At 41.5% G+C, this 25745-nt stretch overlaps 1 protein-coding gene and 1 pseudogene across 1 annotated transcript; both read left to right on the top strand.

Moving 5' to 3' along the window:
- Positions 1-10410: 10410 nt before the first annotated feature.
- On the top strand, positions 10411-20286 carry LOC611155 (annotated as a pseudogene).
- Positions 20287-23262: 2976 nt separating this feature from the next.
- LOC611145 (proline-rich protein 23A-like) lies at positions 23263-25267 on the top strand. Its single transcript, XM_038571030.1, has one exon. It carries the CDS (start codon positions 23263-23265, stop codon positions 23992-23994), a length of 732 nt encoding a protein of 243 aa, XP_038426958.1. The 3' UTR covers positions 23995-25267.
- Positions 25268-25745: the final 478 nt, after the last annotated feature.

Raw genomic sequence — 25745 nt, 5'->3', positions numbered from 1 at the left:
TCTTTCTTCTTCTCTCTTCTCCTTCTCCTTCTTTCCTCCTCCTCCTCCTCCTCCTCCTCCTCCTCCTCCTCCTCCTCCTCCTTCTTCTTCTTCTTCTTCTTCTTCTTCTTCTTCTTCTTCTTCTTCTCCCTCTTCTTCTTCTCTCTTTCTCTCTCTCTCATAAATAAATAAAATATTTTTAACAAATCTCCCAACAAACAAGAGTCCTGGACCAGATGGCCTCCCACCAGAATTCTACCAAACATTTAAAGGAGAATTAATAGGTTCTTAATTAATAATTATTCTTCTGAAGCTGTTTCAAAAAATAGAAATGGAAGGAAAACTTCCAAACTCATTCTATGAGGCCAGCATTACCTTGATCCCAAAACCAGACAAAGATCCCATCAAAAAGGGGAATTATGGACCAATATCCCTGATGAACATAAATGTAAAAATTCTCACCAGGATAATAGCTGATAGGATCCAACAGTACATTAAAAGGATTATTCACCATGACCAAATGGGATTTATTCCTGGGCTGCAAGGGTGGTTCAACATTCACAAATCAATCAACATGATACACAGTATTAATAAAAGAAAAGACAACAACCATATGATCCTCTCAATTGATGCAGGAAAAGCATTTGACAAAGTAGAGCATCCTTTCTTGACAAAAACTCTCTGTAATGCAGCAGTAGAAGGAACATAACTCAATACCATAAAAGCCATATATGAAAAACCCACAGCAAATATCATTCTCAATGGGGAAATACAGAGCTTTTCCTCTAAGGTCAAGAATGAAATGGGGATGTGCACTCTCACCATTGTTACTTAACAGTACTGGAAGTCCTAGCCTCAGCAATCAAATAACAAAAAGAAATAAAAGGCATCCAAATCAGCAAAGAAGAAATCAAACTCTCACTCTTCAAAAATGACATGATTCTCTCTGTAGAAAACCCAAATGACTCCAACAAAAAATTGCTAGAACTGATACAGGAATTTGGCAACGTCACAGGATATAAAATCAATGCAGAGAAGTCAGTCACATTTCTACATACTAACAATGAGACATAAGAAAGAAAAATCAAGGAATTGATCCCATTTCCAATTGCAACGAAAACCATGAGATACCTAGGAATAAATGTAACCAAAGAGGTAAAGGATCTGTACTCTGAAAACTACAGAACACTTAGGAAAGAAATTGAGGAAGACACAAAGAAATGGAAAAACATTTCATGCTCATGGACTGGAAGAACAAATATTGTTAAAATGTCTATGCTACCTAGAGCAATCTATACGTTCAATGCAATCCCTATCAAAATACCATCGACTTTTCACAGAGCTGAAACACAAACCATCCTAAAATTTGTATGGAACCATAAAAGACCCCAAACAGCCTAAGAAATGTTGAAAAAAAGAAAAACAAAGCTGGTGACATCACAACTCTGGACTTACACTGTATTACAAAGTTGTAATCATCAAGACAGTATGGTACTGACATAAAAACAAACACATAGATCAATGGAATAGAAGAGAAAACACAAAAATAAACCCGTAATTATATGGTCAATTAATCTTTGACAAAGGAGGCAAGAATATCCAATGGGAAAAACACAATCTCTTCAACAAATGGTGTTGGGAAAATTGGACAGCCACATGCAGAATGAAACTGGACCACTTTCTTACACTATACACAAAAATAAATGCAAAATGGATAAAAGACCTAAATGTGAGACTGGAATCTATCAAAATCCTAAAGGAGAACAGAGGCATCAACTTCTTTGACTGTGGCCACAGCAACTTCTTGCTACACATGTCTTCAGAGGCAAGGAAAACAAAGGCAAAAATGAACTATTGAGACTTCACCAAGATAAAAAGCTTTTGCACAGAAAAAAAAATGGTAAACAAAACTAAAAGGCAACCTATCAAATGGGGGAAGATATTTGCAAATGTCTTATTAGATAAAGGCTACTGTCCAAAATCTACAAAGAACTTATCAAACTCAAAATCCAAAAAAAAAAAAAATCCAGTCAAGAAATGGCCAGAAGACATGACATGACCATACAGACAGACATTTCTCCAAAGAGGACATACAAACATGAACAGAAACATGAAAAAATGCTCTACATCTCCTGTTATCAGGGAATTACAAATCAAAACCACAATGAGATACCACCTCACACCGGTCAGAATGGCTAAAATTAATAAGTCAGGAAACAACAGATGTTGGTGAGGATGCAGAGAAAGGGGAACCCTCTTGCACAGTTACTAGGAATGCAAGTTGGTGCAGCCATTCTGAAAAACAATATGGAAGTTCCTCAAAAAGTTAAAAATAGAGTTACCCTACAACCCAGCAGTTGTACTACTGGGTATTTACCCTAAAGATACAAATATGGTGATCTGAAGGGGCACCTCTACCCCAGTGTTTATAGAAGCAATGTCCATAACAGCCACATTACATAAAGAGCCCAGATGTCCACTGACAAACTAATGGATAAAGAAGATTTAATACACACACATGCACAAACACACACACACATGCACACACACAATGGAATACTACTCAGCCATCAAAAAGAATGAAATCTTGCCATTTATATTGATGTGGATAGAACTAAAGGGTAGTATGCCAAGCAAAATATGTCAGTCAGAGAAAGACAAATATCATACAAATTCACCCACATGTGAAATTTAAGAAACAAAACAGATCAGCATAGGGGAAGGGAAGGAAAAATAAGATGAAAACAGAGTAGACAAACCATAAAAGAATCCTAACTATAGGAAACAAACTGAGAGTTGCTAAACAGGAATTAGTTGGGGGGAATGGGGTAACTGGGTGATGGGCATTAAGGAGGGCACATGATGTAATGAGCAGTGGATATTTTATAAGACTGATGAATGACTGAACTCTACTTCTAAAACTAATAATAGTTGCCCGTAAAGTTCAGGGTCCACTTCTGGATTCTCTATTCTGTTCCACTGATCTATGTGTCTGTTTTTGTGCCAGTACCACACTGTCTTGATGACCACAGCTTTGTAGTACAACCTGAAATCTGGCATTGTGATGCCCCCAGATATGGTTTTCTTTTTTAAAATTCCCCTGGCTATTCGGGGTTTTTTCTGATTCCACACAAATCTTAAAATAATTTGTTCTAACTCTCTGAAGAAAGTCCATGGTATTTTGATAGGGATTGCATTAAACGTGTATATTGCCCTGGGTAACATTGACATTTTCACAATATTAATTCTGCCAATCCATGAGCATGGAATATTTTTCCATCTCTTTGTGTCTTCCTCAATTTCTTTCAGAAGTGTTCTATAGTTTTGAGGGTATAGATCCTTTACATCTTTGGTTAGGTTTATTCCTAGCTTTTGCACAGCAAAGGATACAGTCAACAAAACTCAAAGACAACCTACAGAATGGGAGAAGATATTTGCAAATGACATATCAGATAAAGGGCTAGTTTCCAAGATCTATAAAGAACTTATTAAACTCAACACCAAAGAAACAAACAATCCAATCATGAAATGGGCAAAAGACATGAACAGAAATCTCACAGAGGAAGATATAGACATGGCCAACATGCATATGAGAAAATGCTCTGCATCACTTGCCATCAGGGAAATACAAATCAAAACCACAATGAGATACCACCTCACACCAGTGAGAATGGGGAAAATTAACAAGGCAGGAAACAACAAATGTTGGAGAGGATGCGGAGAAAAGGGAACCCTCATACACTGTTGGTGGGAATGTGAACTGGGGCAGCCACTCTGGAAAATTGTGTGGAGGTTCCTCAAACAGTTAAAAATATACCTGCCCTACGACCCAGCAATTGCACTGTTGGGGATTTACCCCAAAGAGACAAATGCAATGAAACGCCGGGATACCTGCACCCCGATGTTTATAGCAGCAATGGCCACGATAGCCAAACTGTGGAAGGAGCCTCGGTGTCCAACGAAAGATGAATGGATAAAGAAGATGTGGTTTATGTATACAATGGAATATTACTCAGCTATTAGAAATGACAAATGCCCACCATTTGCTTCAACGTGGATGGAACTGGAGGGTATTATGCTGAGTGAAGTAAGTCAGTCAGAGAAGGACAAACATTATATGTTCTCATTCATTTGGGGAATATAAATAATAGTGAAAGGGAATATAAGGGAAGGGAGAAGAAATGTGTGGGAAATATCAGAAAGGGAGACAGAACATAAAGACTGCTAATTCTGGGAAACGAACTAGGGGTGGTAGAAGGGGAGGAGGGCGGGGGGTGGGAGTGAATGGGTGACGGGCACTGGGGATTATTCTGTATGTTAGTAAATTAAACACCAATAAAAAATAAATTAAAAAAAATAAAATAAAATAAAAAAATAAAAAAATAAAACTAATATATTATTTATTAATTAAATTGAATTTAAACTTTTTAAATGGGTACCAAAAAATTACTAAAGTCCTTCAAGTAAAAGGAAATGACACTAGACAACAATTCAGATCCAAAGAAGGAAATGAAGAGCATGAAAATGGTAAATATCTACATTAATATTAACACACTACGAAGAGACTTTCAATTTCCTGTCCAGCATAGAAAGAGCTTGGAATTCATTACTCCATCCTAAAAACAAGTAAGAAGCTGAAAAAAATGGAAATCAACTCTTCTTAAATCCATCAGAGAAGTCCCAGGGAAACTGCCACCAAAATTGGAAAGATGGAGAGAAATCACAGCTTAGGAAACGGAATCCACATTTTTGTGGGTTTTACTTCCAGGAGCTCTACTAGTAAAAAGAATATTCCCCTCCTGCTTTCAGCAGAGGGAGGGGAAAACAAACATTTTTAAATATGCCAGAGCTTTCTGTTCTTAACAAGGCATGACCTTGAAAAAAAACTATTTTACCAGAACTTATTGGGTTTCTCTCAGAGCTTGACTAACCTGGACAAGGGGAAATGCCCAACTCATCCCCTGTAGCCATCTTGTCCCACACTGAAAGAAACCAAAAAATGTAAGTGGAGTTCACAGCCCAGGGATACAAGCTCACCAAAAGACTGAGATCTTAATCATAGACTATAAGATGCTTCCCATCCCCTACACACACACACACACACACACACACACACACACACACACCCCTTACCACCACATCACTAACAGCCTATTTACTATAGTTCCTTTTACCTAGTACATAATTCCTGGATTTCAACAAAAAATTACAAGACATACTAAAAGGCAAAAATACAGTTTAAAGAAACAGGACAAGCATTATAACCAGATTCAAATATGAGAGTGATGTTGGCATTATTATACCAGGAATTTAAAATAACTCTAGCTAACATACTAAGGGATCCAATGGAAAAAGAAGACAACATACAATAATAAATAAGTAACGTAAGTAGAGAGACAGAAACTCTAATAAACAAAAAGGAAATTAAGTACAGAGGCTGGAAAGATGGCAAAGTAGGAGAACCTTAAGCTCATCTTGTCTTATGGATACAACCAGATAACACTCACATCAGCATAAATAACCCAGAAAGTGACCCAAAAACTGGCAGAATAAACTCCACAACTAAAGATAGAAAAGAGACCACATCAAAGAAGGTAGGAAGGGCAGAAATGTGGTTTAGGAGCAAAACAAATCATAGCTGTCCCTGCTTGGGAGTGAGTAGGGGACACAGTAAAGGGCAATAAACAGACTAGCACTCCAGGGAACCCTCATGGGGAAGACAAATCCTCATAACTTATGGCTTTCAAAGTCAGAGGAGCCAACAAATTTCATGAGTTCCTACAGTCAGCGGGACTTAAAGCCTGGAATTTTAAAAATCAGAGGCTCAGTTCTAGGAGAGTCTGGAAGGTGATAGGCAGCTGAATTCCAGCCCTTGAAAAGATAGTACAGAAAATGACCTACAGAGATACAGTGTAGAAACAGCGGCTTGAAAAACAACTGGAGCATGTAGGAGGGAGAGTTATTTACTCATCTCAGAGAGTGTTTGAAGAGTCGGGAATCGCAGGAAGAACCCTCTAAGAACAAAGGAGCTGGCACACAATATTTCCCTTCCCCAACACTCAGCATAAACACAGGGCCACCTGCAGGAACCAGCACCGCACCAACACTAGCTATCTAACTTGCTTACATGAAGCCCTACTACCTTGTGCTTCACAAGATCCATGCTTCCTTGTTACACTTGCCTCAGTGTAGGTGTTGCAGTTTCCCTTCCCAAGAAGACTGGCACAAGCCCAACTAACACCACATCTCTAATCCATGTATTTTACAGGCTGTCAGTTCCGGTGGCAGCCAAGGCAGGTCTCATTTCACAAGCAGACTAGGATGCACCTTGTTAAAATGTGCCCCACCCCCCAGTAAGACAAAACACTGCCCGTAACAGGCAAAGAGAGCCTCTGCAAATGACTGAAGGAAAGAGCGGCCAGGACACAACAGTAGGGCATAGCAACACACATAGGAGACACCCTCTGAAGTACCAGGTCCTGAATAACAGGAGACACTGCACTGCAGAGCATTACAGGACTTCTTCTTCATCAGACATTATCTTCAAGAGCATGAGATACAGCTCACTTTCCTAACACATAGAAACAGGCACAGAGGGTTAGGCAAAATGAGGAACCAGAGGAATATGTCCCAAATGAAAGAACAGGGCAAAACCATAGCAAGAGACCTAAGTGAAATGGATATAAGTAATATGCCTGACGTGGAAGACATCAGTGATACCTGTAACAAAGAGATAAAGAAATAATCATTCGGAGATGAAAAACACAATAAATTAACTTTAAAATACACTTGAGGAATAAATAGCAGGCTAGAAGAAGCCTAGCATGAATTAGTGACCTGGAAGACAGAGTAATAAAAAGCAATCAAGTTGAGCAAGTCAGAGGAAAAAAAATTATGCAAATTGAGAATACTTAGGGAACTCAGTGACCCCATCAAGTATAATAATATTCACATTAAAAAAATAATAATATTCATATTATAGGGATTCCAAAAGAAGAAGATAGAGAAAAGGGGGAAGAAAATTTTTTGAAGAAATAATACCTGAAAACTTCCCTAATCTGGGGAAGGAAATAGATACCCAGATCCAGGAAGCACAGAAATCCCCCACCACCACCACCAAAACAAAATCAACCCCAGGAGATCCACATCAAGACACATAGTAATTAAAATGGCAAAAAAAGTTGTGATAAAGAAAAAAATTTAAAGCAGGAAGAGAAAAGAAGGCAGCTACATACAAGAGAAACTCCTTAAGGCTAACAGCAAATATTTCAGCAGAAACTCTACAGGCCAAGCAGGAGTGACACGAAATATTTAAAGTGCTGAAAGGAGATAATTGGTGCCAACAATACTCTATCCAGTAAGGCTACCATTCAGAATAGAAAGGGAGGGTCACTCAGCTGGCTCAGTCAGTAGAGCATGCTACCCTTGATCTCTGGGTCATGAGTTCGAGCCCCATTTTAGGGGGAAAGTTTACTTTAAAAAAAAAGAAAGAAAAGACCAGAATAGAAGTAGAAATAAAGAGTTTCTCAGACAAACAAAAACTAAAAGAATTCATGATCACAAAAGCAGCTCTACAAGAAATATTAAAGGGGACTCTTTGAGAAGACAGGAAAGACCATAAGTGAAAGTATGAAAAGTAGGAATCACAAAAGCAGTAAAAATAAGCATATCTGTAAAAATCAGTAAAGAAATTCACAAAATAAAAGGATGTAAAATATGATACCATATACCAAAAAATGTGGGGGGAGAGGAGTAAAGAATGGGTCCAAACTTAAACAACTATCAACTTCAAATAGGCTGTTATATGCAAATGGTATATACAAACCTAACGGTAATCACAAATCAGAAACCAGTAATAGGTATGCAAAGAATAAAGAGAAAGGAATCCAAGTATCACTAAAGAAAGTGAAAAAAAAAAAAAACAGGAAAGAGAGCAGGAGAAGAAAGGATCAGAGAAAAACTACAAAAACAACCACAAAACAAATAACAAAATGGTAATAAATACATATCTATCAATAATTACTTTGAATGTAAATGGACTAAATGCTCCAATCAAAAAACACAGGATGATAGAGTGAATGGAAAAACCATCTATAAGCTGCTTACAAGAGATTCATTTCAGACCTAAAGACACCTGCAGGTTGAAACTGAGGGGATAGAGAAACATTTATCATGCAAATGGATGTCAAAAGAAAGCCAGGGTAGCAATATTCATATCAGACAAAATAGGCTTTAACACAAAGACTGCAAGAAGAAACAATGAAGTACACTGTATAATAATGTATAATAATAAAGGGGACAATCCAACATGAAGATATGACAATTGTAAATACTTATACATCCAACATGGGAGCACCCAAATACATAAAACAGTTAATAACAAACATAAAGGAACTAATCAATATGGGGCTTGGGATCCCTGGGTGGTGCAGCGGTTTAGCACCTGTCTTTGGCCCAGGGCGCGATCCTGGAGACCCGGGATCGAATCCCACGTTGGGCTCCCGGTGCATGGAGCCTGCTTCTCCCTCTGCCTGTGTATCCGCCTCTGTGTGTGTGTGTGTGTGTGTGTGTGTGTGTGTGTGTGTGTGTGACTATCATAAATAAATAAAAATTTAAAAAAAAATAAGGGGCTTAAACATTCCACTGACATCAATGGACAGTATAGCCAAACAGAAAATCAACAAGTAAACAGTAGCTTTGAATGGCACACTGGACCAGATGGGATTTAACAGATATATTCAGGACATTCCATCCTAAAACAGCAGAATGCACATTCTTTTCAAGTGCACATGGGACATTCTCCAGAATACCTCACATATTAGGCCACAAAACAAGTCCCAACAAACTCAAAAAGATTTAAGTCATACCATGCATCTCTTCTGACCACAACACTATGAAACTATAAATCAACCACAAGAAAAAATCAAGAAAGACCACAAATAGATGGAAGTTAAATAACATGCTACTGAACAATGAATATATCAAAGAAGAAATAAAAAATTATGTGAAAAAAATGAAATGAAAATACACAAAATCTTTGGGATGCAACAAAAGCAGTTCTAATAGGGAAGTTTACAAAAATACAGTCCTACTTCATGAAACAAGAAAAATGTCAAATAAATGACCTAAACTTATACCTATAGGAGCTATCAAAAGAAGAACAAAACCTCAAACCAGCAGAAGTAAGGAAATAGCAAACATGAGAGCAGAAATAAATGTTTAAAAACTAAAAACAAAACAAAACAATAAAACAGAATGATATAAATAATAGTGAAAGGGAATAGAAGGGAAGGGAGAAGAAATGGGTGGGAAATGTCAGAAAGGGAGACAGAACATGAAGACTCCTAACTCTGGGAAGCGAACTGGGGGTGGTGTAAGGGGAGGAGGGCGGGGGGGTGGGGGTGAATGGGTGACGGGCACTGAGTGGGGCACTTGACGGGATAAGCACTGGGTGTTATTCTGTATGTTGGCAAATTGAACACCAATAAAAAATAAATTTATTAAATAAATAAATAAATAAATAAAACAGAATGAAACTAGGAGCTGATTCTTTGAAAAAAGCAACAAAACTGATAAACTTCTAGCCCAAGTCATTAAAAGAGAGAGAGAGGACTCAAACAGAATCACAAATGAAAGAGGACAAATAACACTGATACCACAGAAATACAAACAATTGTAAGAGAACAGTATGAAAAACCCGTATGCCAACAAATTGGACAACCTCGAAGAAATGGATAAATTCCTAAAAATGTACAACCTACCAAAACTGAAGCAAGAAGAAATAAAAGATTTGAACAGATTGATTACCAGAGACTGAATCAATCAATAATCAAAAAGACTTCCAACAAATAAGAAATTTCAGGGTCAGATGGCTTCACAGGAAAATTCTACCAAACATTAAAGAAGAGTTAATACCTATACCTCTTCTCAAACTATTTCAAAAAATAGAAAAGGAAGGAAAGCTTCCAAATTCATTCTGAGGCCAGCATTACCCTGATACCAAAATCAGATAAAAAAAAAAAAAAAACACTACAAAAGAGGGAACTGCAGGCTCTGATGAACATAGATGCAAAAATTCTCAACAAGATATTAGCAAACCAAATCTAACAATACATGAAAAAAGTAATTCACCATGATTAAGAGGGATTTATTCCCAGGATGCAAGGGTGGTTCAATATTCATAAAACTATCAAGATGATACATTACATCAATAAAAGAATAAAAGCCTAACCTCCTGTCAGCTGAAGGAAGCAAAGTAGGAAGCATGTCCTTTTGTATCCTACAAGCTGCCTGCAGCTCTGCCCAGTGAGGGGACAAGGCAGGGTAGGGCAGAGGAGGGGCCTTTGATGGCCCCAGGCTCACCTGCATGCTCTGGCCCTGGGTCCCCATGCCTGCCCGCCCACCCTGTGGAGCCTCCAGGTGACCAGCACCATGTCCAGCCAGGTTGTAGGTATTGAGCCTCTTTACATCATGGCAGTGCCAGCCAGCCTCAACAGCCCAAAGGGTTCCTTAGAGACCAAGCCCCTCCCATCCCTCATCCCCACCCCCGGCTCCTAGTCCAGCTCCCACCCACTGCACCCCAGGTCACAAGAAAAAGGAGGATATGGAGAGGGGTGGGCCTGCTGAGCAGGTGGTGGGAAGCTGCTGCTCAGCCCCATGCCCAAACACTTCTATGGGGATGTGGCATCCAGCTACCACTATGATTGTAGCACCTTGTAAGGCCTACAAAGCATTCTTCAAGAGGACCATCCAGGAGAACATTGAGTATAGCTGCCCAGCCTCCAATGAGTATGAGTTCACCAAGCAGAGACACAGCCCTATCAGGCCTGTCCCTTCACCAAGTGCCCGGGGGTGGACATGCTCAAGGAGGGGGTATGTCTGGACAGTATCTGGGGTGGGTGACAGAAGTATAAGCAGCAGCTAGAGGTGGACCCAGTGCCCTTCCCAGGCTCCCACCCTGCTACACCCCTGGAAGTAGCTAGAAGCACTCAGAGAACCACTCCAGTAAATGCACTGGTGTCCTACCTCCTGTGGTTGAGCCTGAGAACCTTATGCCCAACCCAGTGGGCCCCCAAACTTCCAGCTCTGACTACCCTCTGTGACCTCTCTGATGGAGAGATCATGGTCACCATCAGCTGGGCTAAGAGCATCCCAGGCTTATCATCACAGTCACTGTCTGACCAGATGTCTACAGAGGGTATAGATGGAGGTCCTGGTGTTGGGTGTGGTCCAGCACTCACTGCCACTACAGGGTGAGTGGGCCTTTGCTGAAGACCTGGTCCTGGATGCAAAGGGGGCACAAGCAGCTGGCTTGGGGGAAACTAGGGACTGTCCTGCTGTAACTGGTAAGGCAACTACAGGCTTTGTGGCTGGAGCATAAGGTATATAGGTCCTGCTGAAGACCATGACCCTTGCCAATTCAGACTCTGTGCTCTTTGAGGATGCCAAGGTTGTGGAGCAGCTGTGAGAAACTCTACAGGAAGTCCTGCTGGAATATGAAGCAGGCAGGCTGGGCCCTGGAGGGGTACTGAGCAGTGACAGGCAGGCAGGCTGCTCATGCTACCACCCCTTTGCTAGAAAGTGGGCAAAGTGATGGTCCATTTCTATGGGGTGAAGCTGGAGGGCAAGGTGCCCATGCACAAGCTGTTCTTGGAGATGCTCAAGACCATGATGGACAGAGGCAAGGGGTGAGTATGGGAGGGGATGCTGGCAGAACCTGCCCAGTACATGGTCAGCCCCAACAGGGCAGAGCTGGGGGCTGGGCAGTGCCAGACTGCTGGCAGGGCCAGGGCAATACCATCAGTCCCTGGGAGTAGGCCCTATGCCCTCCCTCTCCCCCTCCCAGGGGTTCTTAGAAGCCGGGACATGTGTGCTCAGGCTCAGAACACAGTGCTGACCCTTGCAAGCCATAACATGCCCCCAGAGTGTAGGGGGCCTTGCAAAAGGGAGTGGAGGCCACAGTGTCCCAGTGGGTGATGCTTTTGCTGCTGCTTAATCCAACCCCCTCTCCAGAGGGGGATTTAAAAAGTAAAGGCCCCTCCCCACTTTGTTCCTCTTCTCATTATTTGCATTAGGTATTACTGCTCCCCTTGAAGCAATAACCCTAAGCAGGTATCAGCTTGTGGACCCTTAGAGTGACCATCAGTCCCACCCAGCCACTTCAGGGGGTAGGAAGTACATTGCCTCTATGTCCTGCAGAGCAATAACACTATATTTATTTTCAGGTTTGGCCCAGGAAATACAGGGACATAGGGCAAGGCAGGGCCCAGAGCCCTTGGCTATACAGACTCTATTCTAATGTACATTTGCTGCAAAGAGAAACTACTTTGGTTTTAAACCTTTAGTGAGAAAAAAAATTGTCAAGCTCAAGAAAAAAAAAGAGAGAAAAAATAAAAATCATATGATCATTTTGATAGATACAGGAAAAGCATCTGACAAAGTACAACATCCATTCATGATAAAAACCCTCAACAAGATACCTCAACATAATAAAGGTCTTATATGAAAACCCACAGCAATATCATACTCAATAGGGGAAAAACTAGACCTTTTTTCCTAAAGATAAGAATGCCCACTGTCAGGGCACCAGGGTGGCTCAGTCAGTTCAGTGTCTGCCCTTGGTTCAGGTCATGATCTTCAGTCCCAGACTGAGCTCCACATCAGGCTTCCTGTTCAAGGCGAGTCTGCTCTTTTCTTTCTCTTTTTCTCTCTCTCTCCCCCCACCTCCCGCCTTTCCCACTTCTCATTTTCTCTTTCTCAAATGAATACCTAAATCTTTTTTAAAATGCCCATTATCATCACTCTTTTTTTAATAATAAATTTATTTTTTATTGGTGTTCAATTTGCCAACATACAGAATAACACCCAGTGCTCATCCTGTCAAGTGCCCCCCTCAGTGCCCGCCACCCAGTCACACCCAACCCCCGCCCTCCTTCCCTTCCACCACCCCTAGTTCGTTTCCCAGAGTTAGGAGTCTTCCATGTTCTGTCTCCCTTTCTGATAGTTCCTACCCATTTCTTCTTCCTTCCCCTCTATTCCCTTTCAGTATTATTTATATTCCCCAAATGAATGAGACCATAAAATGTCCTTCTCAAACTTATTTCACTCAGCATAATACCCTCCAGTTCCATCCACGTCAAAGCAAATGGTGGGTATTTGTCATTTCTAATGGCTGAGTTATCATCACTCTTATTCAACATAGTATTGGAATCCTAGCTACAGCAATCAGACAACGAAAAGAAATAAAAGGCAACCAAATTGGTAAGGAAGATTTAAAACTTCCACTATTTTTTTAAAGATTTTTATTTATTTATTCATAGAGAGACAGAGACAGAGAGAGGCAGAGACACAGGCAGAGGGAGAAGCAGGCTCCATGCAGGGAGCCCGAAGTGGGACTTGATCCCGGTCTCCAGGATCACACCCTAGGCTGCAGGCGGCGCTAAACAGCTGCACCACCGGGGCTGACCAAAACTTCCACTATTTGCAGACAACATACTATATATAAAAAACCCTAAAGACTTCACCAGAAACCTCCTAGAACTGATAAATGAATTGAGTAAAGTCATAGGATACAAAATCAATATACAGATAATCTGTTGCACATCTATACACTAATAATGAAGCAGTAGAAAGGGAAATTTAAAAAATAATCCCATTTATAATTGCATGGAGAATAAAAAACACCTAGAAATAACTTAACCAAGGAGGGGAAATATCTGTACTCTGGAAACTATAAAACACTGACGAAAGAAATTGAAGATGACATAAACAAATGGAAAGATATTCCATGCTCATGGATTAGAAGAATAAATAATGTTAAAATGCTTATACTACCCAAAACAATCTACACATTTAGTGTAATCCATATCAAAATACCAAAACCATTTTTCACAGAACTAGAACAAATAATCCTAAACTTTGTGCAACCACGTAAGACTCCAAATAGCCAAAACAATATTGAAAAACACAACTGAAGGTATCACAATTATGGACTTCAAGTTATATTACAAAGCTGTAGTAATCAAAACAATATGGTACTGGCACAAAAATAGACAAATAGATCAATGGAACAGAATAGAAAACCCAGAAATAAACTCACAATTATATGGTCAATTAGTTTTCAACAAAGGAAGAATGAATATACAGTGGGAAAAGAGTCTCTTCAACAAATGGTGTTGGGAAAACTGGACAGCCACATGCAAAAGAATGAAACTGGACTACCTTTTAACACCATACATAAAAATAAACTAAAAATGGGTTAAACACCTAAAAATGAGACCTGAAACCATAAAATCCTTGAAGAGATCACAGGCAGAATTTCTCTGATATTGGCTATAGTGACTTTTTCCAGGCAAGAGAAATAAAAGCAAAAATAAACTATTGGGACTACATCAAAATAAAAAGCTCCTACACATCAAAGGAGACAGTCAGCAAAACTAAAAGGCAACCTATTGAATGGGAGAAGATATTTGCAAATGACATATCCGATAAAAGGTTAGTATCCAATATATATAAAGAACTTATACAACTCAACACCCAAAAACAAATAATCCAATTAAAACATGGGCAGAGAAAAAAAAAAAAAAAAAAAAACATGGGCAGAAGACATGAATAGCAATTTCTCCAAAGAAGATATACTAATAGCCAACAGGCACATAAAAAGATGCTCAACATCATCAGGAAAATCAAAACTACAATGCAATATCCCCTCACACCTATCAAAATGCCTAAAAAAATCAAAAACACAACAAACAAGTGTTAATGAAGACATGAAGAAAAAGAACCCTCGTGTATTGTTGGTCAGAATGCAAACTGGTGCAGCCACTGTGGAAAACAGTTTGGAAGCTCCTCAAAAGTTAAAAGTAACTACAATCCAGTAATCACATTACTGGGTATTTACAAAAACAGGGATCCCTGGGTGGCGCAGCGGTTTAGCGCCTGCCTTTGGCCCGGGGCGTGATCCTGGAGACCAAGGATCGAATCCCACGTCGGGCTCCCGGTGCATGGAGCCTGCTTCTCCCTCTGCCTATGTCTCTGCTTCTCTCTCTCTCTGTGTGACTATCATAAATAAATAAAAATTAAAAAAAAAAAAAAAACAAAACCTAATTCATTCTTATGTTAATTGCAGGATTATTTACAATAGCCAAATTATGAAAGCAGCCTTAAGTGTCCATGGATAGATGAATGGATAAAGATGTATATGTGTATATATCAATATATATACATACATAGTATACATATATAATGAAACATTATTCAGCCATGAAAAAGAATAAAATCTTGCCATTTGCAACAACACAAATGGAACAAAAGAGTATAATGCTAAGTGAAATAAGTCAGAGAAAGACAAATACCATATGATTTCACTCATATGTGGAAATTAGGAAACAAAACAAATGAGCAAAGAAGAAAAAAAAATAGAGACAAACCAATAAACAGACTCTTAACTACAGAGAACAAACTGATGGTTACCAGAAGGATTGTTAAGGCAATTATTCTGTATGATACCACAATGACAGACACGTCAATATACATTTGTCAAAACCCACAGAACCAGACAATGACAAGAATAAACCCCAATGTACACTATGGACTTTGGGTAATAATGATGTGTCAATGTAGGTTCATCAGTTGTAACAAATATAAGTACTGGTGCAGGATATTAATAGTTGGGGAGGCTATACATGTGTAAAGGGAGGTATTCATGAACTGTTCTTACTTTCTGTTCAATTTTTCTGTGAACCTACAACTGCTCTAAAAAATAAAATCTATTATTAAGAAACGTTATAAATATATTCTCTCATTTCCTCTCTTCCTTAAAAGACAGAAGACTGTAAAATGCAATAATTATAACACTATATTATTAGATTCATAACATATATGAATATAATATAGATGAGACTGTAGAATGAAAAAGAAGGAATGATGTTATATTAGAGCAACATTTTTATATAGTATTGAAATTAAGTTAGTATTACTCTCAAGCAGATTGTAGCAAGTTAAGATGCATATTGTGATCCCTAGATCCCAACCACAAAGAGCTCAAAATAATAGGGCTAAAAAGTCAACAGAGAAATTTTAAAATGATACACACAAAAATACCATTTACTTAACACAAAAGAAGTCAAGGAATAGCAGAGGAACAAAAAAAAAAAAAGACAGAAGGAGTTAGATAATAAATATCAAAATGACAAGTGTAAATTCAACCACAAAAATAATTGACCATAAATACAAATATCCCAATCAAAAGGCAGAAACTGTTGGACTGGATTTAAAAAAAAAAAAAAAAAAAAAGCAAGATCCAACTATGTGTTGTCTATAAGACACACACTTGAGATTCAAAGAAACAAATGAGTTGAAACGGTAGGAGATATAACACGCAAACAGTAACCATAAGAGAGCTAAGTAACTATATTAACATTGAGGAAAAGTAGTTTTTAAGAATTATTATTATAAGAGTTGTAGCAATGTTTATCTAGATAGGTCTCCTGAGGCAAGGGAAACAAAACCAAAAATAAACTACTGAGACTACACCCAAATAGAAAGTACCTGGGTGGCTCAGTCATTTAAGCATACAACTCTTGCTTTCTGCTCAGGTCATGACCTCAGGGTCCTGGGATGGAGCCCCAGGTGGGTTCCATGCCAGGAGTGGAGCCTGCTTAACCTTCTCTCCCTCTCCCTCTCTCTCTCCACCTCCTCACACCTCTCCCCCTTAGACATGACATGTGAAAGAAATACATGATCCTCACCTGTACCTTACAGGCAAAATAATTAATTAATTAATTGATTGATTATAATAAATACATAATAAATACATAAATAAATAAAATAAATTTTTAAAAGGTAGAGATAGATAGAGGTATATATTTTAAAAACATTATTGGTACAACACACAAAATTGGAAAATGGACTCTTAAAGTATAGCAACCATGTTAAATTTTTCTTAATTTGACAACTATACTAAAGATATACAAGAATATTCTTGTTAGGGGACACCTGGGTGGCTCAGTGGTTGAGCATCTGCCTTTGGCTCAGGTTGTGATCCCAGAGTCCTGGGATTGAGCCCCACAGGGAGCCTGCTTCTCCCTCTCCCTATGTCTCTGCCTCTCTCTCTGCCTCTCATAAATAAATAAGTAAAATCTTTAAAAAAAATATATATATATATATACACACACACACTGAAATATTATGGAGTCAAGAGGCCTAATATATACAATGTACTATCAAATGATTCAAAGATATATATATATATATATATCTGTATCTCGTGTGGTCTTTGTGAGAGACAGGAAATATAGAGCAAATGTGGCAAAATGTAAAAAGTTAATGAAGGATAAATGGTGGTTTTTTGGAAATATTTCAAAACAAAAGATACTGATATTTCTTTGACATGACATTAATTTCTGAGCAACAGCCAGTATTATCCTTAACAGGCAAACACCAGCAGCATTCCCTCCAAAGTCTAGAACAAAAAAAGGAAGTCTCTTTCCCACTAGTATTTAACATTGTACTGGAAGTACTAGTCAACAGAATTAAAAAGGAGAAAGAAATCAGATGTATAAAATTTCAAAAGACAAGAAGAAGGACACTTGGGTGGCTCAGTGGTTGAGCGTCTGCCTTGGCTCAGGTCATGATCCTGGGGTCCTGGGATCGAGTCCCGCATCGGGCTCCCCACAGGGAGCCTGCTTCTCCCTCTGCCTATGTTTCTGCCCCTCTGTGTCTCTCATGAATAAATAAATAAAAGCCTTAAAAAATAAAAAAGAAGAGAAGAGAAGACATTTGCAGACCATATGATTTTTGTAAACCTAGAAAGCGGGGAAAAAAAAGACAATTTCATAAGAAATCTGAAAGCAAAATTAACATACAGAAATCACTAGAAGGACAGCAGTGGACTGAAGTCTCTGGAGCTGTCCCTGGAGCCAGAGCTGCCATTGTCCCCTCCTCTTCCACTTCCCTTTACAAACAATAAAGGCGTTTGCACTTTAAGATTAAAAAAAATAAAATCAATAAGGGGCTCAGTGAGTTGAAGGGGTACTGGTGACTTGGGCTCAGGTCATTGTTTCATGGGTCTTGAGATGGAGCTCCCCTCCCCTCCAGGTTCAGTGGGGGAGTCTGCTGGAGATTCTTTGCCTCTGCCCTTCCCCTTACTTGGGAGAGGGCATGCTCTCCTGTGAAATAAATAAGTAAGTAAGTAAGTAAGTAAGTAAATAAATAAATAAATAAATAAATAAATCTTTTTAAAAAATAAATAAATTTTAAAATTATACATACACAGAGAGAGAGAGAAGGAGAGAGAGAAATCATATAATAGAGAAACCTAAGTGTTTGTTTAAAAAAAAATTGCAATTTAGCTTCAGCTTTAGCCTTTAAAAGGCCATATATCCAAATAACTACTGTCAATTTGGGCATTCTTAAAATAGTAAGGTATTGGGGTACCTGGATGGCTCAGTCAGTTAAGCATCTGCCTTCAGCTCAGGTCATGATCCCAGGGTCCTGGGATGGGAGCCCCAGGTTGGGCTCCCTGCTCAGTGAGGAGCCTGTTTCCATCTATGCCTCTGCTACTCCCTCTGCTTGTGTGTGCATGCTCTATCTCTCTCTGTCAAATAAATAAATAAAATATTTTTAAAACAGTAAGGTATTAATGATTTTATGATAACATTAGGCCATGATCATATCTAATCATCGTAATACCATCAGTAATTGTATAATGCCATTCACCCCTCAGTGATGTGTTCAGAAAGTAAAGATATACCAGAATTACCAGAATTATTTTGAGATGAGCAGAAAGTGAATGGGCCACTATAATTATTCTTCTTCAGGAAAAGACAGAGGAGTTGCTGTACAAGAGATATCTGAAGTCGCCTTTTCCTGTACTTAGACAAAATTTTCAAACAAGATATAGACTCTGGGATGGCATGTTGACGAAGATCTCTTCATAAAAGACAGAAGAGATCATGTATTTTGCAGATAACAATACCAAGGAGCAGTAAGCCCTAACTTATTACAGAAAAATACCCACAATAGTTTGCCATTCCAGGAAGGAAACAAATACCCTATGTTTTGTTTGTAAATACAAAGAGAGTATCTTACCACATCAGTCCTGGATTAGGGATTGGTGGGGAGTGGAAGGGAGAGCTACACTGTTTATATTTTTTTTGAGAATATATTCAGGTATTATTACTTATGTAAATAAAATTTTCTTAAAGCCAGTTATGCATTCTAGAAAGTAACGTAACAGCCGATGCCAAGACCAGTGGCAGGGCACGGAGCATAGGGCTTGGGCCTCCCGGTCTCCAGTCCAACAATGAAGGAGTCGAGTGCCCTGACGCCCAATGCTGAGGAAACTCGACTCTCATTCATGTCCACCTTGCACTTAACTTCCAGTACCCAAGTGACCTCCACTTTTTTTTTCGACTAGGACCTGTCTGTGGCCACCCTGTACCCTGCCCGGAACCTGAAGCTATAGTAGCTAATTCCGCCCGCAGAGCGATGCAAGCATTTTCTGATTGGTTAGACCGTATTGAATGACCCCAAGGAAACCCAATGAGTGGCCCTGACAGTCCCTGGGACTCTTGCAGGAAACTAAAATCAGGCAGTATGGAAGGTATCTGATCAACAAGCCTGAATCATATCATGAATAAATAGATAAAATCTTTTTTAAAAAATTTAAAAAGATCTTGAGGAGTACTTTCTAACAGATCAGACCCCCTTTTAGGAGGATCATGATGATGATGATGATGATATTTTTACCATTTGCACAATGCCTGCTACATGCCAAGCACACGGCTCAAGACGCTGGCAAACAGCACTGACATTGTAAAGTGGGAGAGACAGATTATTAACATAATAAACAGTAAACCGCTACTATTTACTAAGCACTTACTATGTTCCAACAACATTTTTTTTTTACAACAACAGCAACAAAAGCAGCCTTGGGCTTTTATTTAGGAAGAATTGGAAAGCGTTTGGATGTGTCCCCGTTATTTAACAAATAATAACAATGATTATTATACTATCTTGAACAAATACAACACATTGACCCAACGGTCCTTTGGATCCTCATAAAGTGAAATGTTAAGGAAGACAGATTCTCAGTACATGCTCTGAGTTTGAATTTCAGAAACTCTAATTAACTTCCCGTGCCTCAAGAAGGCCGAGGGCAGCTGCAAGCCCCACTGCCTGGGCAAGACCAAGGGCAGGACCCACCCCGACATCCACCGCGACGTGGTGCGCAGGCTGTGCGACTTCTACAGGCCCTTCAACTTGAAGTTTTACCAGATGACCGGCCAGGACTTCGGCTGGGACTGATGGCCCCCGCGGCCCTGGGACCTCCCAACCTGGCTTACATATCCAGAGAGATTATATGTATGTAAAATGTACAGAAATCTATTTTATAATAATTTATTTTTAATTCATAAGCAATTAATTCACTAAGCTGCCTAGCCACACTCTGTAGAGAGTTAGCCTCATGCTCTGTGAACATTCCAAAGTGTTTGCATCTTTTCTTTCCCTCACGATGGATGGTGCTTCCATTTCTTTTTGTGTTTTGTTTTGGAGTTTGTTTTTTGTTTTTTGTTTTTGGGGTTTTTTTGCCCCTCCCCCGTTCTATTTAAAAAAAGAAGAAAAGCACAAAAAAAAAAAAAAAAGAAACTCTAATTAAGGTTCTTAGGAATTTCCTTTATAACAAGTAGTTTTGCCCCAACCCTGCTTAGGAACCAAGAACAAAGGGCTATCTCGACTGATGATTTTCATATAGTGTTCCAGATATGTTTGTCCCTGGGGACCAATTCTCCTTTCAATATATGCTTACAATTTTAACTGATGCCTCTCATTGTCATAATCTTAGGCAGTTCACAGACATGATCTTATAAAAAAAATTGTTCCAACAACATTTTACATACATTATCTCATAACTGCCCAGCAGTAGATGGCATTCTCCCATTTTACAGGTAAGGAAATGGAGGCTCAGAGAAGGTGAAATGACTTGCTCCTCAATCACCGAAGTAGGAAATGGATGACCAGAAGGGGAAATCAGGTGTGCATCTACTCCAGGAGCCCTGCTAACTGTTCTGTCTCAGGACAGGACCATATTCCCTTGGAAGGGGAATTCACAGTGAGGATTCACAGGACCAGGGACAATGATGAGCTGCGAAGTGGACCTGCTTAAGTCAAGTGAGCAGCAGATACCAGGTGATACCAGTCAAGGCCAGGATCCACCTTGCTCAGAGCCCCACTACTGGGCAGGCCAGGAGCCCCACACCCCTCCCTGTGTCCTGGTGAGCTCAAGAGTCGTCATCTGTGCCTTACATCAGGGCACGTCCACTTTCACTCTACTGAGTGGAACTCCCATTATTCCCCTCGCTAGAAATTTCAAGGGCCAACCGCAGTGATTCCTGCAAGCTCCTCCCCACCGACCCCCCAACCACACCACTACCACCATCTTCTACCTGAACACCAGCAGCACAGCAGTGGCTCCTATCACCTGGGACCCTCGGAGTAGCTTCCAGCGGCGTCCACATTCACTCCATGGGGACTGCAGTTTCCCAGCAGCCCGATTTCTCTCCTCCCCTGCCCCTCATCGCACCTCCGCTGCGTTGCCGCACAGTCCTTGCTAGTTCAGGAAGACAGTGCCTCCTGCAGCCAGCAACGCCAGAAACCCCGCCCTAAGAGAAGATGTAGGCCAGCTGTGCAAGGAAAAATCCTGAATGCAGCCCAAGAAGTTTGAGTTTTCTTCATAACCCTGTCACCAACAATCAGGGCCCTGACAGCAGGCATAACCACCCTGCTACCCAAACTTCTCAACCGCTAATAAAAACTGTGATCTTAAACTTCAGTGTAAAACAGAAAAAAAATGTTTTTGGAGGTGCTTACAGAGAATTCCTAGGTCCTATGCTCCAGGAATTCTGATCCAGTAATTTGGGGATGGAGGAAAGCATCTGCATTTTCCACGAATTTGCCAGGGAATGGCAACGCCGCCAAGTCACAAACCACTAGCTTAAATGCCCATTAAGAGAGGTCTGGCTTAAAAATAATTCCATACAAAGGAATGCTACACAGCCCTAAAAATGAAAGTATAAATAGGCCACTTTGTAAAAAAAGTATAAAGTGAGCAATCATTTGGATAAGGCACAGGAGGGGTGGAAGGAAATGTTTTCTCGTCCTCTGTAACCATATTAGGGGTATTACTTATTCCGAAATCAGTGGTGGATGTTTTTTTCTATTAACACTAGAAAACGAGATGACCACACCTTCGTTCTTTGCAGCCACAATGCACCACGCAGATCAAAGTCACTGACGCTGCATCTTAAGTGGGCCTTGTCGTGTCAGACCCAGTTCTACTAGTTCTGGGCTTCTGAGCAAGCGGATTAACGCTCTGCAGGACATTTTCATCATCTGTAAATTGGGCTAAAGATAGATAGACTTCGTGATTGTGTTTTACGTCGAACTAAATAAACTCCGACCACTGATGATCGCAGTATAATAATTACTACTGTACAAAACAGATATGTATATTTTAAGTAATAAATTGATCATGCCGGGCCAGCTAGTAACATAAGCAACGCTAATCTTACTTCCCCTCCAGCACCTCTGAAAGGTCCTGACCGGGGTCACCACTTGCGCGCTGACGTAAGGATAAGGACCAAAAACTCCTCTCGCTGCGCAACCGAAAGAAGAGCTCGTCACTTCCGGGGCGGGGCTCCGGGGGGGAGGGCCTTACATCTCCCCATCCTGGTGCAGCTTTCCACTGATGGGAAATGAAACGTAATCACTTTTCCAGCTGAGGTCAACTCGCGGAAGGCCGAGATCTTGACACTGGGAGCCACGCCCTAGGCGGCCCCATCGCTCGGCCTCCTAGAGGCCCTCGGAAGTCTTCCCCTCGCCACAGCCTGGGTCACTGAGGGCGCGGGGCGGGGCCTCGGAAGGGCGGGGCCTCGGAAGGGGCGGGCCTCGGAAGGGCGGGGCCTCGGAAGGGGCGGGGCCTCGGAAGGGGCGGGGCCTCGCGTGACATTTTGCGACTCTGGTTCCGCCGCGTCCTTTGAAATGCCATTGGCTCAGACCCGTCGGTGTGAAGAACCTGCGATTCCAACGCCGCCCGAGGCCAGGCCCTGCACCGCTGCTCGCGCCACCAGCCCCCGGCCCGCGGGCCTCCCGGGAGGCGCCCCCGGAGTCCCGGGCATCGGGCCGCGTCGCCCCGCGCCCCCCGCCGCCTCCCCTGGCGTCCAGACCCGGCACCGCGTGCGGGACCCAGGCCCCGGGAGCGCCGCCCGCAGCGCCGGCCCGGGGATGGGCAGCCGGCCCCGCAGCCCCAGCGCCCACCCCGAGCCCTGCTGGGGACCGCCGCGCGGAGGACCCGGCCCGGCCAAGCGCCGCCGCACCCCGGAGCCCGAGGGCCCGCAAGGCATGGAGGGGCCCCCGGCCGCCGGCGCGCTCGCCTCCGTGGTGGTCCTGGCCGCCGGCTCTGCCCTGCAGCTGCTCCTGGACGACGTCGACCTGGTGCTCGAGCCCGAGCCCACGTCGGTCCTGCAGGTGTCCCTCGGGGGCCTCACCCTGCTGCTGGTCCCCGAGGCCCTCCTGCGCGCGGGGGGCCAGGGCCACCCGCCTGCCGGCCCGGAGCAGGGCGCCGTCCCGAGCGCGCCCGGGCACCAAGCCGCCGGCCCGCACGAGGCCCTCTGCGCGTCTGTCCCGGACGTGGCCGCCCAGGAGGAGGCCTGTGCGGAGGACGCCGACCCCGAGCTCCCGCCGCCGCGGGCGGGCCCCACGGCCGGCTGGGCGCCTGAGCTGCGGGCCTGCGCTGGGGGGGTGGCCGGGCCGCGCCCGCGCCCGCGGGCCCCCGGCCCTGGTCCAAAGAGGCTCTCTCCTCTCCGCTACTTCGACCTGGACCCCCACCTCCTGGAGCCCTTCCCCGGCTCGCCACTCCAGCCTCTGCCGCCCTCTCCGAGTCCGGGTCCCCACGTGCGCCCCCAGCGCCCTCCAGGACCCTCCCCCAAGGCCCGGAGACGCCTGTTCCAGGAATGAACGGCTCCCGCAGCCTCTTGCCACCCAGCGAGCACCTTCAGAGAGCCTTCTACCAGCGGCTGTGTGTACATTGCACAACTTGCAAGAATCATCAAGGATAAATAACGGACAGATGCTCGTTTGATGCTCTTTTGGCCCAAGTGTCCGTGCTGGTTTATGACAAGCTTGCCATTTTGACTTTTATGGTGGCTGTAGACGCTTTCGGGGAACCTAACAAATAAGTATATGTGGACAGATGTTTGTTGGTTACAAAACAAACACAGAATGAGAAGCAGTGATTGTGTGCCTTCCTTTCTTTAATGAGAATGTTATGAAATATTTTAACTATATTGCTAGGTTGGGGGGATTTTCCCCAAAAGAACCAACTTTTTTCCATTATTTGCTTCCAAAATATTTTTAAGATAATTCTCCTGTGCTGGAAAAGTTTATAATTCTAAAGACTCTGTGTTTTGATAGTCTAAGATCCTAAATATATTTTGTACATTGTTACTGGCATATAGAAATACTTTGTGATGTTGATCTGGTATCCAGAAAAATTATTTAATTTATTTAATGGCTTATCTGTAGAGTATCTTGCTTAATTAATAAAGACAATAATACTTCCAAAATAATGAGAATATTATCTCTTTTTTTGACAAGCCTCTTATATTTTATTTTTCCTTGGTTTTTTAATTGGCTATTACTCCAATTCCAGGTTCAATAGTATGGTTGATGGGGGCATCCCTATTTCATGGCTTGTATTAATGCAAGTGTTTCTAAATTTTACCAGAAAGCATGATATTTTTCCTGTGCATGATTGGTAGATAGCCCTTATGCTGTTGAAGATTAGTTTTTAGTCTTTCTAATCATGAAAAAAATGTTGGACTTCTGTTTTGTCTATTTGGACTGACTACAAAGGCTTTCTCAAATTATTATAAATGTTGGCAGTTAATTGTATGTATACATAAAATATCTACATGGAACCTTTGGGTCATTGGGTACATACAGAAACCTACCAACAGAGCAAATGGGACCAGACTTGGGGCTTCAAGGATTTTAAAACCTGGATGCCCTCCTGAGTACTTGAGAAAAGAAGGTAGAAAGGGAAAAACAGTAACTGCTGGGTCACTTTAAGGGTTTTTTAAGTTGAATTTTAATGCAAACTCTTCCGTATGCATAGATGACTTTTGTACTTCTTTGTTTAACCTATTAATGGGGTGATATGCACCTCCTAACAATATAATATCTTTGCCTTTCTGCTATTCCATATTATTTGATACAATTCTAATTCTACACTGGGTACTTTTTCTTTGTTTTTGGTTTTGTTTTGTTTTTACAAACAACCATATACATACAACTTCTAATTTTAAAATATCATATTTCTGCAGGCTTACCTGATAACAAAATAAATTATTCATGATAAATTTGATGTCAACAAGATGTTCCTTTTTCTGTTGAACATTAATAACTACAATTTAGATTAGCCAACATGCTTTGCCAGTGTCTTTGCTCACCTTCTGTTCTTGCATTCCACTACTTTATTCTGTCCTGGTGTTTTTTCTTACCAAGGTACCCTCTTTAAAATTCTTTCAGGGGATGCCTGGGTTGCTCAGCAGTTGAGCCTTGCCTTTGGCCCAGGTCCTGATCCTGGAGTCCTGGGGTCCTGGGATAGAATCCTGCATTAGTCTCCCTGCAGGGAGCCTGCTTCTCCCTCTGACTCTGTCTCTGCCACTCTCTCTGTGTCTCTCATGAATAATTGAATGAATGAATGA

Source organism: Canis lupus, chromosome 23, assembly GCF_011100685.1.
Source record: "Canis lupus familiaris isolate Mischka breed German Shepherd chromosome 23, alternate assembly UU_Cfam_GSD_1.0, whole genome shotgun sequence".
NCBI lineage: Eukaryota > Metazoa > Chordata > Mammalia > Carnivora > Canidae > Canis > Canis lupus.
Note: the sequence above shows the minus strand (reverse complement) of the source record. Positions and strands in the feature narration are given on the sequence as shown.